This window comes from Etheostoma cragini, chromosome 7, assembly GCF_013103735.1.
Source record: "Etheostoma cragini isolate CJK2018 chromosome 7, CSU_Ecrag_1.0, whole genome shotgun sequence".
Taxonomy (NCBI): Eukaryota; Metazoa; Chordata; class Actinopteri; order Perciformes; family Percidae; genus Etheostoma; species Etheostoma cragini.
Window position 1 is genome coordinate 3,901,514 of NC_048413.1, and position 13,171 is coordinate 3,914,684.

Here is a 13,171-nt window from a genome sequence, read left to right on the forward strand (position 1 = left end):
CAATGCCACAGACACACACACTGCAGCTTAGAAATTAGGAATGCAATCTGAAAACATTGTCAATTATAAAGAAGCAGCCTACAATGTAAGCAGAGCAGCAAATTTTGCAAAATAGAACTACAGGAAGGGAAACCCCAGAAATATGTGTTAATTTGGGCCTGGATGACTACTGTCGGACCGCAAAAAATCCTTTACTAGCACGTTTCCCTAAAGAAAAAATTTTGTTTCAAGAGTGATAGCGAAGAGAGGTAAGCTTATGCTATTAGTGCGCAATTGCCGTAAAAGACTCTACCGCAATACTAGACCAATTCAAAATGGTCCCATTAGTCACTAGACATTACAAAATGGGAAAATAGAGTCCAGGTTTAACAACATAGTTCCTCCATCCTTGACTTCCCGACAGGCGGAGCCATCTGGTAAGGGTGGGCGGAAACACCTCTTCCACCCTCATCCTAACACCGGAGCACCCCAGGGCTATGTTCCTTTTGCCAATCAACTCCAACACCATCATTAAGTTTGCTGACAACACATCTGTGGTGGGCCTGATCACAGACAACATGAAAGGCCCACCTGAAAGAAAACTAGGACAACAACCTGCTTGTGAATGTCAGTGAGACTAAAGAGATGATAGTGGACTTTGGAAAGAAGCATGGAAGGAACTCCACCTCCCTAAGGTCTGACCTGTAAACTGACTCAGTGGTGATAAAGGCAAGGCTGTTTCATCATTAACAGCATGCTGAGTGGGAAGATCACCTGGATAACGGCCCTGACGGGGCGGCTGTGGCTTAGTGGTAGAGTGGTCGCCTGCCAAGTTGGCAGGCATATTCAGCATTTGTAAGTTGCTTTGGATAAAACCATCAGGTAAATGACATGTAATGTAATGGAACTCAACTGTCCGCTGGAAGATAATGTGATGGCTTTAGGGGTTCATTTGGACGCTGTCATTAAAACCAGGAGTGTTGTACCTCATATGAATTGAGGCCAGTCTGATCACTCACAAACAGGAGCAGGTTCTATGGGTTTTGACTTGTGTACAGTAGGCCGACATCAGATTGAGTGGCTAAACCTGTGCTTTGTGCTAGTGCAGTAGAAAGAAATGGTGTAACATGCCAAATGCCTCAACCCCAAACAATCCTCAATTAGACATGACATGGCCCGAGGTGAGAAGTGATTGCTATGGCCTGTGAGGTATACATTATTGTCATACCATTTATAAAAAAACGTAGTTTTATCATATTTGTACCTTTTTAAAAAAGGTGGCTGTGGCTCAGTGGTAGATTGATCGCCTTGGCCTGGTCCCTTTGATTATACATTTAGACTAGATGAGCGCTATATAAAAACAGTCCATTTACATTTAACATAATAGAGTTCTCAAAGTGTACCTTTTAGAATCCCTCACCTCAGTTGATGAAGGACATGGACGGATAATCCAAACAGAGTCAGAGGACCGGTGTGTCCTACGGATAACATGAGAGGATGAACACTCATTTTGAAGTAGGTCAAAATGCCTTTTTTCCTGTAAAGACTGTCTCTGTTTAAAGCTCTAATGGTCCTGTTAGTTGTGATGTCTGTCACACGCAGAAAAGTTAGTACCATAACACTGTCCAGGAAGCCAAGCACCTTTAGCTGCCCAAACCTGATCAACCTGAACCACAGCGGCCAACAATCACACAGCCACAAAAACAGTCAGATGGGTTGTACCAGTGATGTTGATGTGTAATGGGTCTGGAAGCTACAGGCAAACAATGTTGCCCTTCCCATTGAGGTATTAGTCATTTTGCAAAAAATAAAATGGTTTTCTCTGCAGATCTTGTCATTATGATGAAATCAGTAGTCTATTTAATCAATGCAGCCATAGGAACAGATGTTGAAGGTTGTTGTGATAGTCCCTGTTAAGAATGGGCACGCAGAGGTTTGGCTAAATGCTAAAGGCTATGCTCCGTAAAGTGCAATGAATGTGATTGATTTGAAAGAGATATGCAGATACACAGGATCAGACAAATAAGTATCAGGTGAGATACCAATCTTGTAAACATGAGATCGTATCTACAGTGAGTGCAATTCAGTGACATTTTAAAAACACACAGTTGACCTGGGAGATTATTTTATAAATGGAAATATTTTAAAACTCTCAAAGATTGCACATTAGAGGTGGAGTGGTAAATAGACAGTAATAAACCCCATTGAAGCTTTTGTTGGGGTCTATGACAAAATAAAGTCTGTTTATCTGTGCAAGTTGATGACCGAACAACAACAAAATCGTCCCTTTTTCCTCACACACACCAGGACTAAGAAGACTTTGTGTCCTGCCCCAGACTATAGCAACTGTACACAGTCTCAGTGAAGTCACAGTGAACGACCGACAGTGTGAGCCAGTCAACATTTGCATATGGTCCTTTTCAGGCGGCTGACGTGCATTTCCTCGCAGATTGGCTTTTTAAAAATGTAAATAGTCATGGCATTTTCAGATGAGCAGCTACCACGGGATTTTTGTTTAAAGGTCCCATGGCATGAAAATTCCCTTGAGGTTTTTAAACATTAATATCAGGTCCCCCAGTGGCTAGAAATGGTGAAAGGTGTAAACCGAGCCCTGGGTATCCTGCTCTGCCTTTCAGAAAATTAAAAGCTCAGATGGGCCCATCTGGAATCTAGTTACCTCCCCTTTCTGTGCTTTCCCCTCCCAGAAAATTTGCCCCACCCTTGAGAGAGAGACATCATGGCTTTCAAACGAGCAAAGTGGCAGTTGGTCAAGGACACACCCCCAGCCTCCACCTTGCCCCCCTTCTCCTCAAAAGCTACAGACTCAGAAATGGCATATACTAAGGTAAGCTCATTGTGGGACTGGCTCTAGTGGCTGTAATTCTGCACCAAGGCTGGATTTTGGGAAAGAAACTTCAGACACAGTATCAGGGGACCGCTATGGCCTATATAAAAGAAACTTCAGATACAGTATTATGGGACCACTAAGGTCTATATAAAAGAGACGTCAGATACAGTATTAGGGGGACCACTAAGGTCAATAGAAAAGACTTCAGATACAGTATTAGGGGACCACTAAGGTCTATATAAAAGCATCCAAAGAGCACCATGTCATGGGACCTTTAAAGTCACTGGTTTAAGAGATTGGTGGTTCTGTGATTCAGATGTCTGCAGCTTCTAACAGCACGGACATTGCTATATAAGTTGACCGTTTAAAGGGCAAATCTCTTCACTTCAGTTCAGCCTCAGAGCCAATAAACAGAATGAGCAAGGAACCAATGCAACGTTGGGGTTGAAGTCTCAGTCTGTGTCCTCACAGCGGTCCTAATGTAAACAGAGCATGTGGGCTCCTGGGCTACCGGATTACACCTCCACTGAAGTGATCTGGTTCATCTGGGCCCTCATGGACTGGATGCTGTTGAGGATCTTCTTCTGGTGGCCGGCTAACGTCACTCCCACTCTGACGATGTCCCTGAGGAGAAATTGTTTGTCAGTTCCACGTCAGGAATCTGTAAGACTAACATTTGACTGTTTTCTGGATGCTGACACTTATAAAATATGATGTTAGAGTAGCTACAAAACACAGACTGGCCTCCCCACTGAAAAACAACCACGTAAGTCGTATGTTCCAGCACCATTCTGATGAATGATGCTGAAAGGTGAAGTATATGAGCGTCAAACAAAGTTTGTTTTTTTACTTTATGGGAAAAAAAACAGAACTGTGCCATGTTCCGCTTCTCGTTCTGCGTCACGCGTGTGAAGTAACAAATGTACTAATTTGAACCCAAACAACCTACTTAGTAGTTTTGGTGACTAAACCTAATCAAACTGTGACTGTTTCGCAACGTTAACAGCGTGTTTAAAACCACATCCCTTGCCTTCTCTGGTTTAAACATGTCGACCCTGTGGGTCGTATTAGAGGGCAGGGATAAACAACCTATGTGGTTGTGAGGTTTGCAGGACTGCTTGACAAGGCAGCAGCGAGTGGACGCAAAGAGATTTTCGCCCCTAGTTATGCCACTTACCCATGACTGGAAAATATTCAGACAGTACTCAGGGATCACCTGCATATAAACACCCCTCCCCTCCTCCCCCCAAGCTATGTTTTGACGTAAAGTTTCGGTGTAGTTATGTTTAGTATTGACTCTCAATAACAGCAGTCCACGTTAGTCCGTACCACAGCCCTGCCTTTCCTAACAAGATAAGGCAGAAATGCCAAAAGAATAAAAGATAGTCTTAGAATGATAAGGCCGCAAAGGACAGTAGGCCTAGCCTACAAATCTAGACGCACCCTAGCAGCCACGGTCAATCTAGCAACTTTCTGTTGGCTTGCAAGCTGGAAAAAACTAATTCTCGTCAGGCCAATCACACCGTGTATAGAGTCAGTGGGCGGGCTTAACGTATGACGGCAGAGTGGCGACGGTTCAGCGTGAATTCCCTGCTACTTATAAACACAGAAGAACAGCAGCCTTTTGAATCAGCTTAGTCTGCAACTCTGGAAGACTTGGAGTTAAGCACTGAAGTCATTCCTAAAAAATGAAGATGTGCTCGGAGTTTTGCCGACATGATCCGGCAAAAGTTTAATCTATCAGCCAGCGCTGCTCTGGTTGGTTGTAGGGCTATCCCATTGTGTGCAGAAGGAATTTGAAAGACAACAGTTTATCCCGCCCCTCGGATTGAGCCCTGCCAATGGTGAGTTCCCAGACCCAACATCTGGATGTGGGTCTGGCTTGTCTGGCTGCAATAGAGTAAAGTTTATTAAACAAACTTTTTATTCTACAGAAAAGAGCAATGTGAATCATTTCTAATGCTGGGTGTGGGGTTCATACCATTTACATTTTCATACAGTTACAAGTAACAAAGATGGCAGACCTGGTTCAAATTAAGACAGCACATTTCATGTATAAAGCAAAAATGATCAACTACTGATAATAGATAATAGATAATTAGATAATTTGTTTATTAGTCCCCAATGGGGAAATTACTGCACTACACTCTGTGTACACACTTTTTGTTAGTACTCACACACAGGCCTGAAATAGACACACATGCTCAGGACCTATACATGCACTACACATGGAGAGATGTCAGAGTGAGTGGGCTGCCAGCTGAACCAGCGCCCTGAGCGGTCGGGGGGTACGGTGCCTTGCTCAAGAGCACCTGGCAGTGCCCAGGAGGTGAACTGGCATCTCTCCAGCCACCAATCCACGCTCCCAACTTTTTGGGTCCATACGGGGATTTGAACCAGTGACCCTCCGGTTCCCAACCCAACTCCCTATGGACTGAGCTACTGCCACCCTAAAATGATAGATAAATGTCCATTTCAAATCTGTAAAGGTGTGTTTTTGTGTTTCCGTCTGTGGTGTAAAATGTAGTTTTTTATACAGAGACGGGTATCATTCATTTATTTAGATATTTATTCTTTCTTAGTTTTCCTTTTTCATTTTCTTTAATTTACTTAATGAGTATTATCATTTTGGAGTAAATTAAAGAAATATGCCTGAAATAATAATATAATTTTAAATAACTGTATCAGAAAGAAACTGTATTTTTTATGATACTTTGTATGTAAAAAGGACAAAAAAATGACCAAGAGTTTGTTATTAATGTAGCCTAATGCTTTCTATGCTGTGTAATATTATTTTCTGTATGACCCGATCTGTTTTATTTTACATTTCAATCAATCTATGTCCTCGCGCTGAAATAGAGGGATGGAATTAGGAAAAAATTTGTGGTACCAAAGTAATTTTATAATTTGAAGACATGGATATAAGATATTTGGTTCTTCTACAAACTAGGAGCCCTTGCATCTGCATTAGGTTTGAAATCACATGTAACTAACTAGCAATGACCATGGTGATCAGTATCAGCAAATGTGTGTCATCTGTCTGGTCTACAGGGAATATTGGAAGTAAGCAACATACTCCATAGTCATCTTAGACACAACATCAAAGCTGCTGAAGTCTTCGTTGGCAAAGTTCTCCTTGTACTGGCCCATCTTAATGGCATCCAGCCACTCCTCCACGGTGCTAAAAGAGGAGAAGTCTGGAGTGGTGCGATCCAGTAGAGGTAGGTGAACACTGGTGGAGACAACAAAGACAAAACAAGAACAAAAAGTTGGTCAGCGAGGCGGTGGGCCAGTCCCAGTGCTAGTGTTGGAGGGGCTTTCCTCCCCCTACCTTGATGACAGCGGCGTCATGGCCTTGAGGCTGCTGGGGTTGCGGATCATCTTGTCCAGGGTGCTGACTATCTGGCTGAACTTGGGCCGGCTGCTGCGGTCCTTCTGCCAGCAGTCAAGCATCAGCTGATGCAGCGCACTGGGACAATCCATAGGGGGGGGCAACCTGTAGTCCTGCTCTATGGCGTTGATAACCTGCAAGTAGGTACAACATGGAGTCTCAGAACATGAGTCAGTCCAGAACCACAGACAGACACACAAACACACACACACAGACACACAAACAAACAAACAAACAAACAAACCCACAGACACAGACACCGCAGACACAATATACACAGACAGACACACACACACACACACACACACACACACAGACATAATATTCATAACGATGCACTATTGCTTGAACATCATTTATGATATTTCATTTGATGTCATTTTAATCCAATTAGATTAATTACATTTTTTAATTAGTAATTATAAATAACATACTATACTTTTTTTTTAATTTAATTTAATTTTGAATTCCCATAATAAAAAATGTAATGTGTGAAATAAATGACGTAGACTTAATAAACTGTTAAACTAAAGTGCATTTTAAAAGGGAGGAAAATTTGTCACAGCCAGCTCATCAGCACTGCAAACTGCCTTTTAAAATATTTTTTAAAGATGATTTTAGCAGCAGGTTGGATTCAAACCTGGGCCGCTGCAGGACTCAGCCGACATATAAAGACATGAAAAGAAACAACAGGCAGCAAAGGGCTTTTCTTTGCTTTGATTAAAATATATAAAGCGCTGCTCATGAGTATAGGAAGCCTTGCTTAAATTGAGTAAAAAGAAGAATTAAAAAATAATCTTCTGTTGGAAATAGATCTTAACGCCTTATTTAAAAAATGAAAAAAATCCAACATTTAAGCACACCAATTTTCTTTGTGAATGAATAATGTATTAGAAATAAATACATTTTCTTCATTAAAATACAGGGGGCATAAGCATACACATCCCTATGTTAAATTCCAATAGAGGGAGGCAGATTTTTATTTTGAAGGCCAGTTATTTCATGGATCAGGATACTATGTATCCTGATAAAGTTCCCTTCGCCTTTGGAATTAAAAAAGGCGGAAGGCAAACGCAGGACAATATCAGAAGAACGTTGCATATCCTAGATGAAGCACAACAGAAAAAGCGTTAAATTAGAAAGCATCTACGCGGAGAAAGCATTTGACTGTGTGAATTGGAGATTTTTGTATCAAGTGCTATGATTTGATCTTAACAGTAATCAGAACAAGCGTAAATACTCTATATCAAAAACCCACTGCCTAAATTAAAATAAATGTAAGTCTGACTGATGAAATCAACTTGAAACGATCTGCCAGACAGGGTTGTTGCCTGTAACCCACTTTATTTGCTCTTTTGTAGAACCGTTGGCACAAGCAGTTCGTCAGAACGAAGAACTGGAGGGAGTAATGGTGAACGGAATAGAACACAAAATTTGACTTTTTGTTGACAATGTCATAGCGTTCTTAGAAAAACCCAACAAATCACTCCCTGAACTGATAAAACCTTTAAAAACGTAAAGGCACCTCTCAAGATGTAAAGTTAATATATCAACACAGATACTACAATTTAACTACACTCATCAAAAGAGATTCAGGATTCATATCATCTTGATTGGAACCCAAAGAAACTCCATCACTAAAGGATTGTCTAAATTATATAAACAAAATTTTAAATATTAAATAATGAAGAGATACAAAAAGACATGGGAAGATGGGCTACTCTGCCGCTAGATCTTAAGACGAGAATTGAAATAATCAAAATGAATGTTCTACCTAGGCTCCTATCTATTTAACTCCCTACCAGTAGAGGTCCCTCAAACATAGCATGTGACCTGGAACAAAATAATATCAAGGGTTATCTGGGCAGGTAAACAACCTAGAATTAGGTTAGAAACTCTCCAGCTGCCAAAAGGCAGAGGGGGATAGGTCTACCAAGACTCAAAGAATTCTATTGAATACAGCGACAAAGACAACAGTAAGAATATTAGATACAGAGGACGAAATTTCAATTCCAAAGGCCAAGGGAACTTTATCCATAAAATCACTGGCCTTTAATGATAAACAGCTGCCTGCTCCTATTGGAATTTAACATAGGGGGTGTATACTCATCCCCCCTGTATATTAAGGAGAAACATGTCACGGTACGGCATAAGGAGGACCCAAACGCAGAGTAGGCAGGCAAGGCAGGAATGATTTATTGACAAAAGTCCAAAAACACAAGGAACAAAGGGTGGAGTCCAAAAAACACTCCACAGCCAAACGCAGGCACAGTAGAAGGTGAGCAGGACACAGGGGAAATGCGTGGGAAAAAACTCACAGGGAATGACAGGACTGCAGGCCGGATGACGAGGAACACAGGTAGGCATGCGGGCAGATGAATAAGAAGGCACGACTAGGAAAACAAAACAGGTAAGCACACGGGGAGACGGCAAGGCTGACAGCTCGCAGGACAACGGCAAACAGGCAAACAAAACTAGAATGACCCAACAAGAGACAAAGGAAACACTGGGGTTAAATACAGGAGGTAATGAGGTAACGTGGAACAGGTGAGACATCAGGTGGGTCACATTAGGGCGGGGCTGGACAATCAGAGAAACAAAGTGAAGCTAGACAAGACTAGACACGACAAGACAGGAAGCTGACTATCAAAATAACAGGAAGTAGAACAAACAGACACTTACCGGGAATCACAAGACAGAACCACACAGGACCGGGGAGAAAACCAAGAAACAAACACAGGGAAGGCCAAACGGGGGAAAATAACCCCCAACAAAACCCCAAAACACAACAAAACATTTATTTATGATATATTATTTATTCAATAAGAAAATGTGTGTCCTTAAAGCTTGGATTTTTCCTAATTTTTTAATTAAGATCATTAAGATCAATTTCCAAAAGATGATTTTTTTTTTTATTTCTCCTTTTAATCAATTTAAGCAGGGGTTTCCAGACTCATGAGCAGCACTGTATGTATTGAGGATGGCAGTAGCTCAGTCTAAATGGACACTGGTTCAAGTCCCGTACGGACTGAAGTTTGGAGTGTGGACTGGTAGCTGGAGAGAAGCCAGTTCACCTTCTGGACACTGCCAAGGCACCAAACCCCTCCCCCCCCCATTGTGTGTATTTTAGGCATATGTGTAGTGTGTAATAACAACAGATTGTAAATTGCAATTTCCACATTTGGGATCAATAAGGAGTATAAATTAATAAAAAAATAAGTTGGCTCTAAAGCTCTTCCTTCTGGTCGATAGTGCTTAAAACTAGATGCCATGGGGCTCCATGACCTTTCTACGCTTTACTCACATCTTGATTGCTCATGTCCCAGTAGGGCCTCTCTCCATATGACATCACCTCCCACATGACAATACCATAGCTCCAGCAATCACTGGACCAGGTGAACTTCCTGTATTGGATGGCCTCTGGAGCCGTCCAGCGGATGGGAATCTTCCCTCCCTAAAAAAAAACAAGTGGGAGGTTAGGAGTGATCACTGATGCTTTTCACAAACCTATTGTCCTCATCATTTGTATTGTAAGGGTTAGGGTTACACCCCGTAACATCAGAGCAGTTGCACTCACCCCATTACCCCATTTCCCTGATTGGGGTTAGGGTTAGGGTTAGGGGTAGCTTTCCTAGGAACTTTGAGTGCCTTTCAGAAGACTCATGTAGGTTTCAGGGTTGGATCACACACTTGAATACAGATACTGTGCTTGTTAACTACTTTTAATAGCCATTTTAATACTTTGACTAGCATAGTTGGTATTTCCGGCGTTTGGTTTCCAACATTATGGTGCCTCTGCGTGAGAGTCCACCAGTCGTGATGCAGGCTCACCAGAGCGCTGGTGTACGTGGGGTCCGAAGTATCATCCTCCAGGAAGCGGGACAGACCGAAGTCCGACACCTTGCACACCAGGTTGCTGTTGACTAGGATGTTCCTAGCTGCCAGGTCTCGATGGACATAGTTCATGTCACACAGGTACTTCATGCCTGCTGCTATGCCCCGCAGCATTCCCACCAGCTGGATCACTGTGAACTGCCCATCATTTTGCTGGAAGATAAAAAAAACATCAAATGACTTAGTGCTGAACAATAGAAATAGGATAATATATTGCAATGATATTGTGGTGCTGACTATTGGTGCTTTCACAAAACATTTACACAATGAGATTTTTGATAAATAATCATCAGTATCATGGATATAATGGCTAAATGCAAACAATAGATGATAGAACAGTCGGGGGACATCACGTTACTGTAATGCAGCCTGTAAAATCCGGAAAAGACAACACTTATGGCATATTACGATATTAGGATATCCAAAACCTAAGCTTATATCTAGTCTCATATCACAATATTGATATAATATTGACATATTGCCCAGCTATACCTTAACATTTTAATTTCATATGTCCAGGGACTCTTTTTCCTCAAAAAATTGCCACAAACTTAGCTGTGATCAATTATGAAATATGACCTTTGCTTGAACACATTGTTTACTGAAATGTTCGTTGAATAGGAAATGTATGATTTGTGACTGCAGATGGGAATGATGTTGCAAGACGGCTACAGGAAGGATGTGCCATGGCGCCAAAGGCCAAAGCCTTCCCGAGGACACAGAGGACACTGAGCATTGTTGATTTTGAGACAGCAGACAAACAACGGTGCCTTGTCCCTGGTAAAGATGAAAATAATGATCCGCAGCCGAATGACAGAGCCCAGCAGGTGTGCCTTAACATTACCCAGTGGCAGCCGATTATACCATTCATTTAACAGCTCCTGTTCCAAACACAGCACCCGGAATATGTTAAAAAACGCAAAATAAAGTAATTTAACAATAATTATAGAAGTAACTGTTTTTTCATATATCATTTATTAATATTGCAATACGCAGCCACTTAGAGCCATTAGCAGAGTGTAACACATATTGAAAACTTTCTAGTCTGTGCTTTGCAATAAAAAAAATGTCGGTATTGCATCAGGTGCAGTGAAATGCACAAGATGCCCATGACCAGTGGCTGGGAGACAAATTTATCATTCTCTAGTGTGTCTCCTTTACCCTGAGGAAGGAGTCGAGGGAGCCGTTCTCCATGAACTCGGTGATGATCATCACAGGGCTGCTCTTGGTCACCACCCCCTCCAAATGGATGATGTTAGGGTGGTCGAACTGGCCCATGATGGATGCCTCGCTCAGGAAGTCCCGCCTCTGGCGTTCGGTGTAGCCCGCCTTCAGCGCCTTAATAGCCACCAGGACCTCTCTCTTCCCAGGCTGCCGGAGGTTTCCACTGCACACCTCCCCAAACTCACCTGACAGCAACATGACAGCAATCAGTGGAAAGTAAATGTTAAACAAAACACACCTCTTCAAAAATGACTCAAGTAACTAAACAATTATCACTATCTCTTTGACATAATCTTCCCAGCAATTCTGTGTTCTTATCTTGTTAGGCAGTAATACAACATGTTGAATGGATATGGCAAGGCATTCCCTGATCTAGTCCCCTGCGGAAGACTTCCAACCAGTGAAATAGGAGTTCCTTGAAATGTCCCCTTGTGACAACTGAACAGGACAGAACTGAGTTCCCTTCCCCGCTTGCTTTAATGATACCTGATATACTTTCCTTTTTTTCATGCAAGGTGAGTCCTTACCTGCACCAATAACTTGTTCAATCTTGACACAGGAAATGTCAATCTCCTTGGCAAACTCTCTGACCGCTTCATTAGGGTCTTCATACGTGAAGGGGTCGATGTAGATCTTCATTCCTGGCGACACTTCAACAGAGAGACAGAGGAGACAGCAACAGCTACACGCCAACACCAATAAGAGGAACATCAGCGGTAATGGCTGCCAGTCTATCCAATAACAACATGCTGTGTTACTTACTGTGACCACTGGTGTAATGTTGGAGTTTGTCTGTGTACTCCGACTCTGGTCTTTCGGGACTTCTCCTGCTGCGGACAAAGACACAGAGACTTGCGTGTCAACAGATCAATCTCTATCCACTAATGAAGACCAGCTGCCATGGGTTAAAGCTGCTCAGTGGACCTTGAGTTAGGAATGTTTTTATATGGGCACACAACAGTGCGCTTTCATAGCATTGAATACGTTTCGTTCTTGCCTTGTTTGGTTGTGCACCCTTGTGATTTTGACTGTGAGTTAAAGGCAATGTGCAGTAGGGACCTATACACATGCACTAGTGGCGATACAGCGAACCCTCCGCTTCCTAAGCCCAGTGCCCACAGACTGCGCTCCGGCTGCCCAGTTGCATGGCTTTTTAACAAGATGTGCATATGAACGGATCCTGATGTGATGAGGATCTGGTGATTACTACCTACATTTTGAGAAGGGGCTACACCTGCCTTCACACAAGGCGCCGGATTTTGGAACACTACCTCTGGACACACACTGGATCCAACTGGATGCCTTCTCCTGAAACTTGGAATCTACTGGATTTCCCAATAAGCCTCTGCCTTAATAATAATATTTAAATTATATAATAATAATTAGTGCTGTCAAATGAAACGATAAATTGCATTAATGTCATAGTTATCTTGCAATAAAACACAATTAATCTGAAATTTGTATCTATTCTAAATGTTATCTTAATTATTTTTCTCATTTTAATGTTGTTATCAACATGATACGGTGCCTGAACCGAAAGATTTATATACGTACAGTTTATATATATAAACACTACCGGTCAAAAGTTCGGGGTCACTCACAAATTTCCATTGGACTCCATTATAGACAGAATCCCAGCTGAGATAAATTGCCTTGTTTTTTTTAAAAGGGGGAGCAGTTTCCAGATTACATTATGTGCTTAGATAATTGCAAAAGGGTTGTTTAATGTTTTCTTAGTTAGTTTTTTTAAACAATACCAGATTAGTAAACAAAATGTGCCTTTGGAACATTGGATGAATGGTTGCTGATAATGGGAAATGTAGATATTGCATTAA

General features: G+C 41.9%; 1 protein-coding gene across 3 annotated transcripts in view; it reads right to left on the bottom strand.

Moving 5' to 3' along the window:
• Window positions 1-3,069: 3,069 nt before the first annotated feature.
• The window catches only part of LOC117947113 (ephrin type-B receptor 2-like), a 55,262-nt gene continuing 45,160 nt past the window's right edge, over window positions 3,070-13,171 (bottom strand). Inside the window, exons 9-16 of one of the 3 annotated variants that reach the window (XM_034875738.1) lie at window positions 12,099-12,166; window positions 11,870-11,989; window positions 11,274-11,521; window positions 10,050-10,265; window positions 9,523-9,672; window positions 6,159-6,352; window positions 5,904-6,059; window positions 3,070-3,451 (exon numbers count right to left, since the gene is read on the bottom strand). In XM_034875738.1, the coding sequence (XP_034731629.1) occupies window positions 3,343-3,451; window positions 5,904-6,059; window positions 6,159-6,352; window positions 9,523-9,672; window positions 10,050-10,265; window positions 11,274-11,521; window positions 11,870-11,989; window positions 12,099-12,166 (1,261 nt within the window). In that variant the 3' untranslated portion in view covers window positions 3,070-3,342. Of the gene's footprint in view, window positions 3,452-5,903; window positions 6,060-6,158; window positions 6,353-9,522; window positions 9,673-10,049; window positions 10,266-11,273; window positions 11,522-11,863; window positions 11,990-12,098; window positions 12,167-13,171 lie in introns of all 3 variants that reach the window. The other 2 variants (XM_034875737.1, XM_034875736.1) reach the window with 2 other exon arrangements.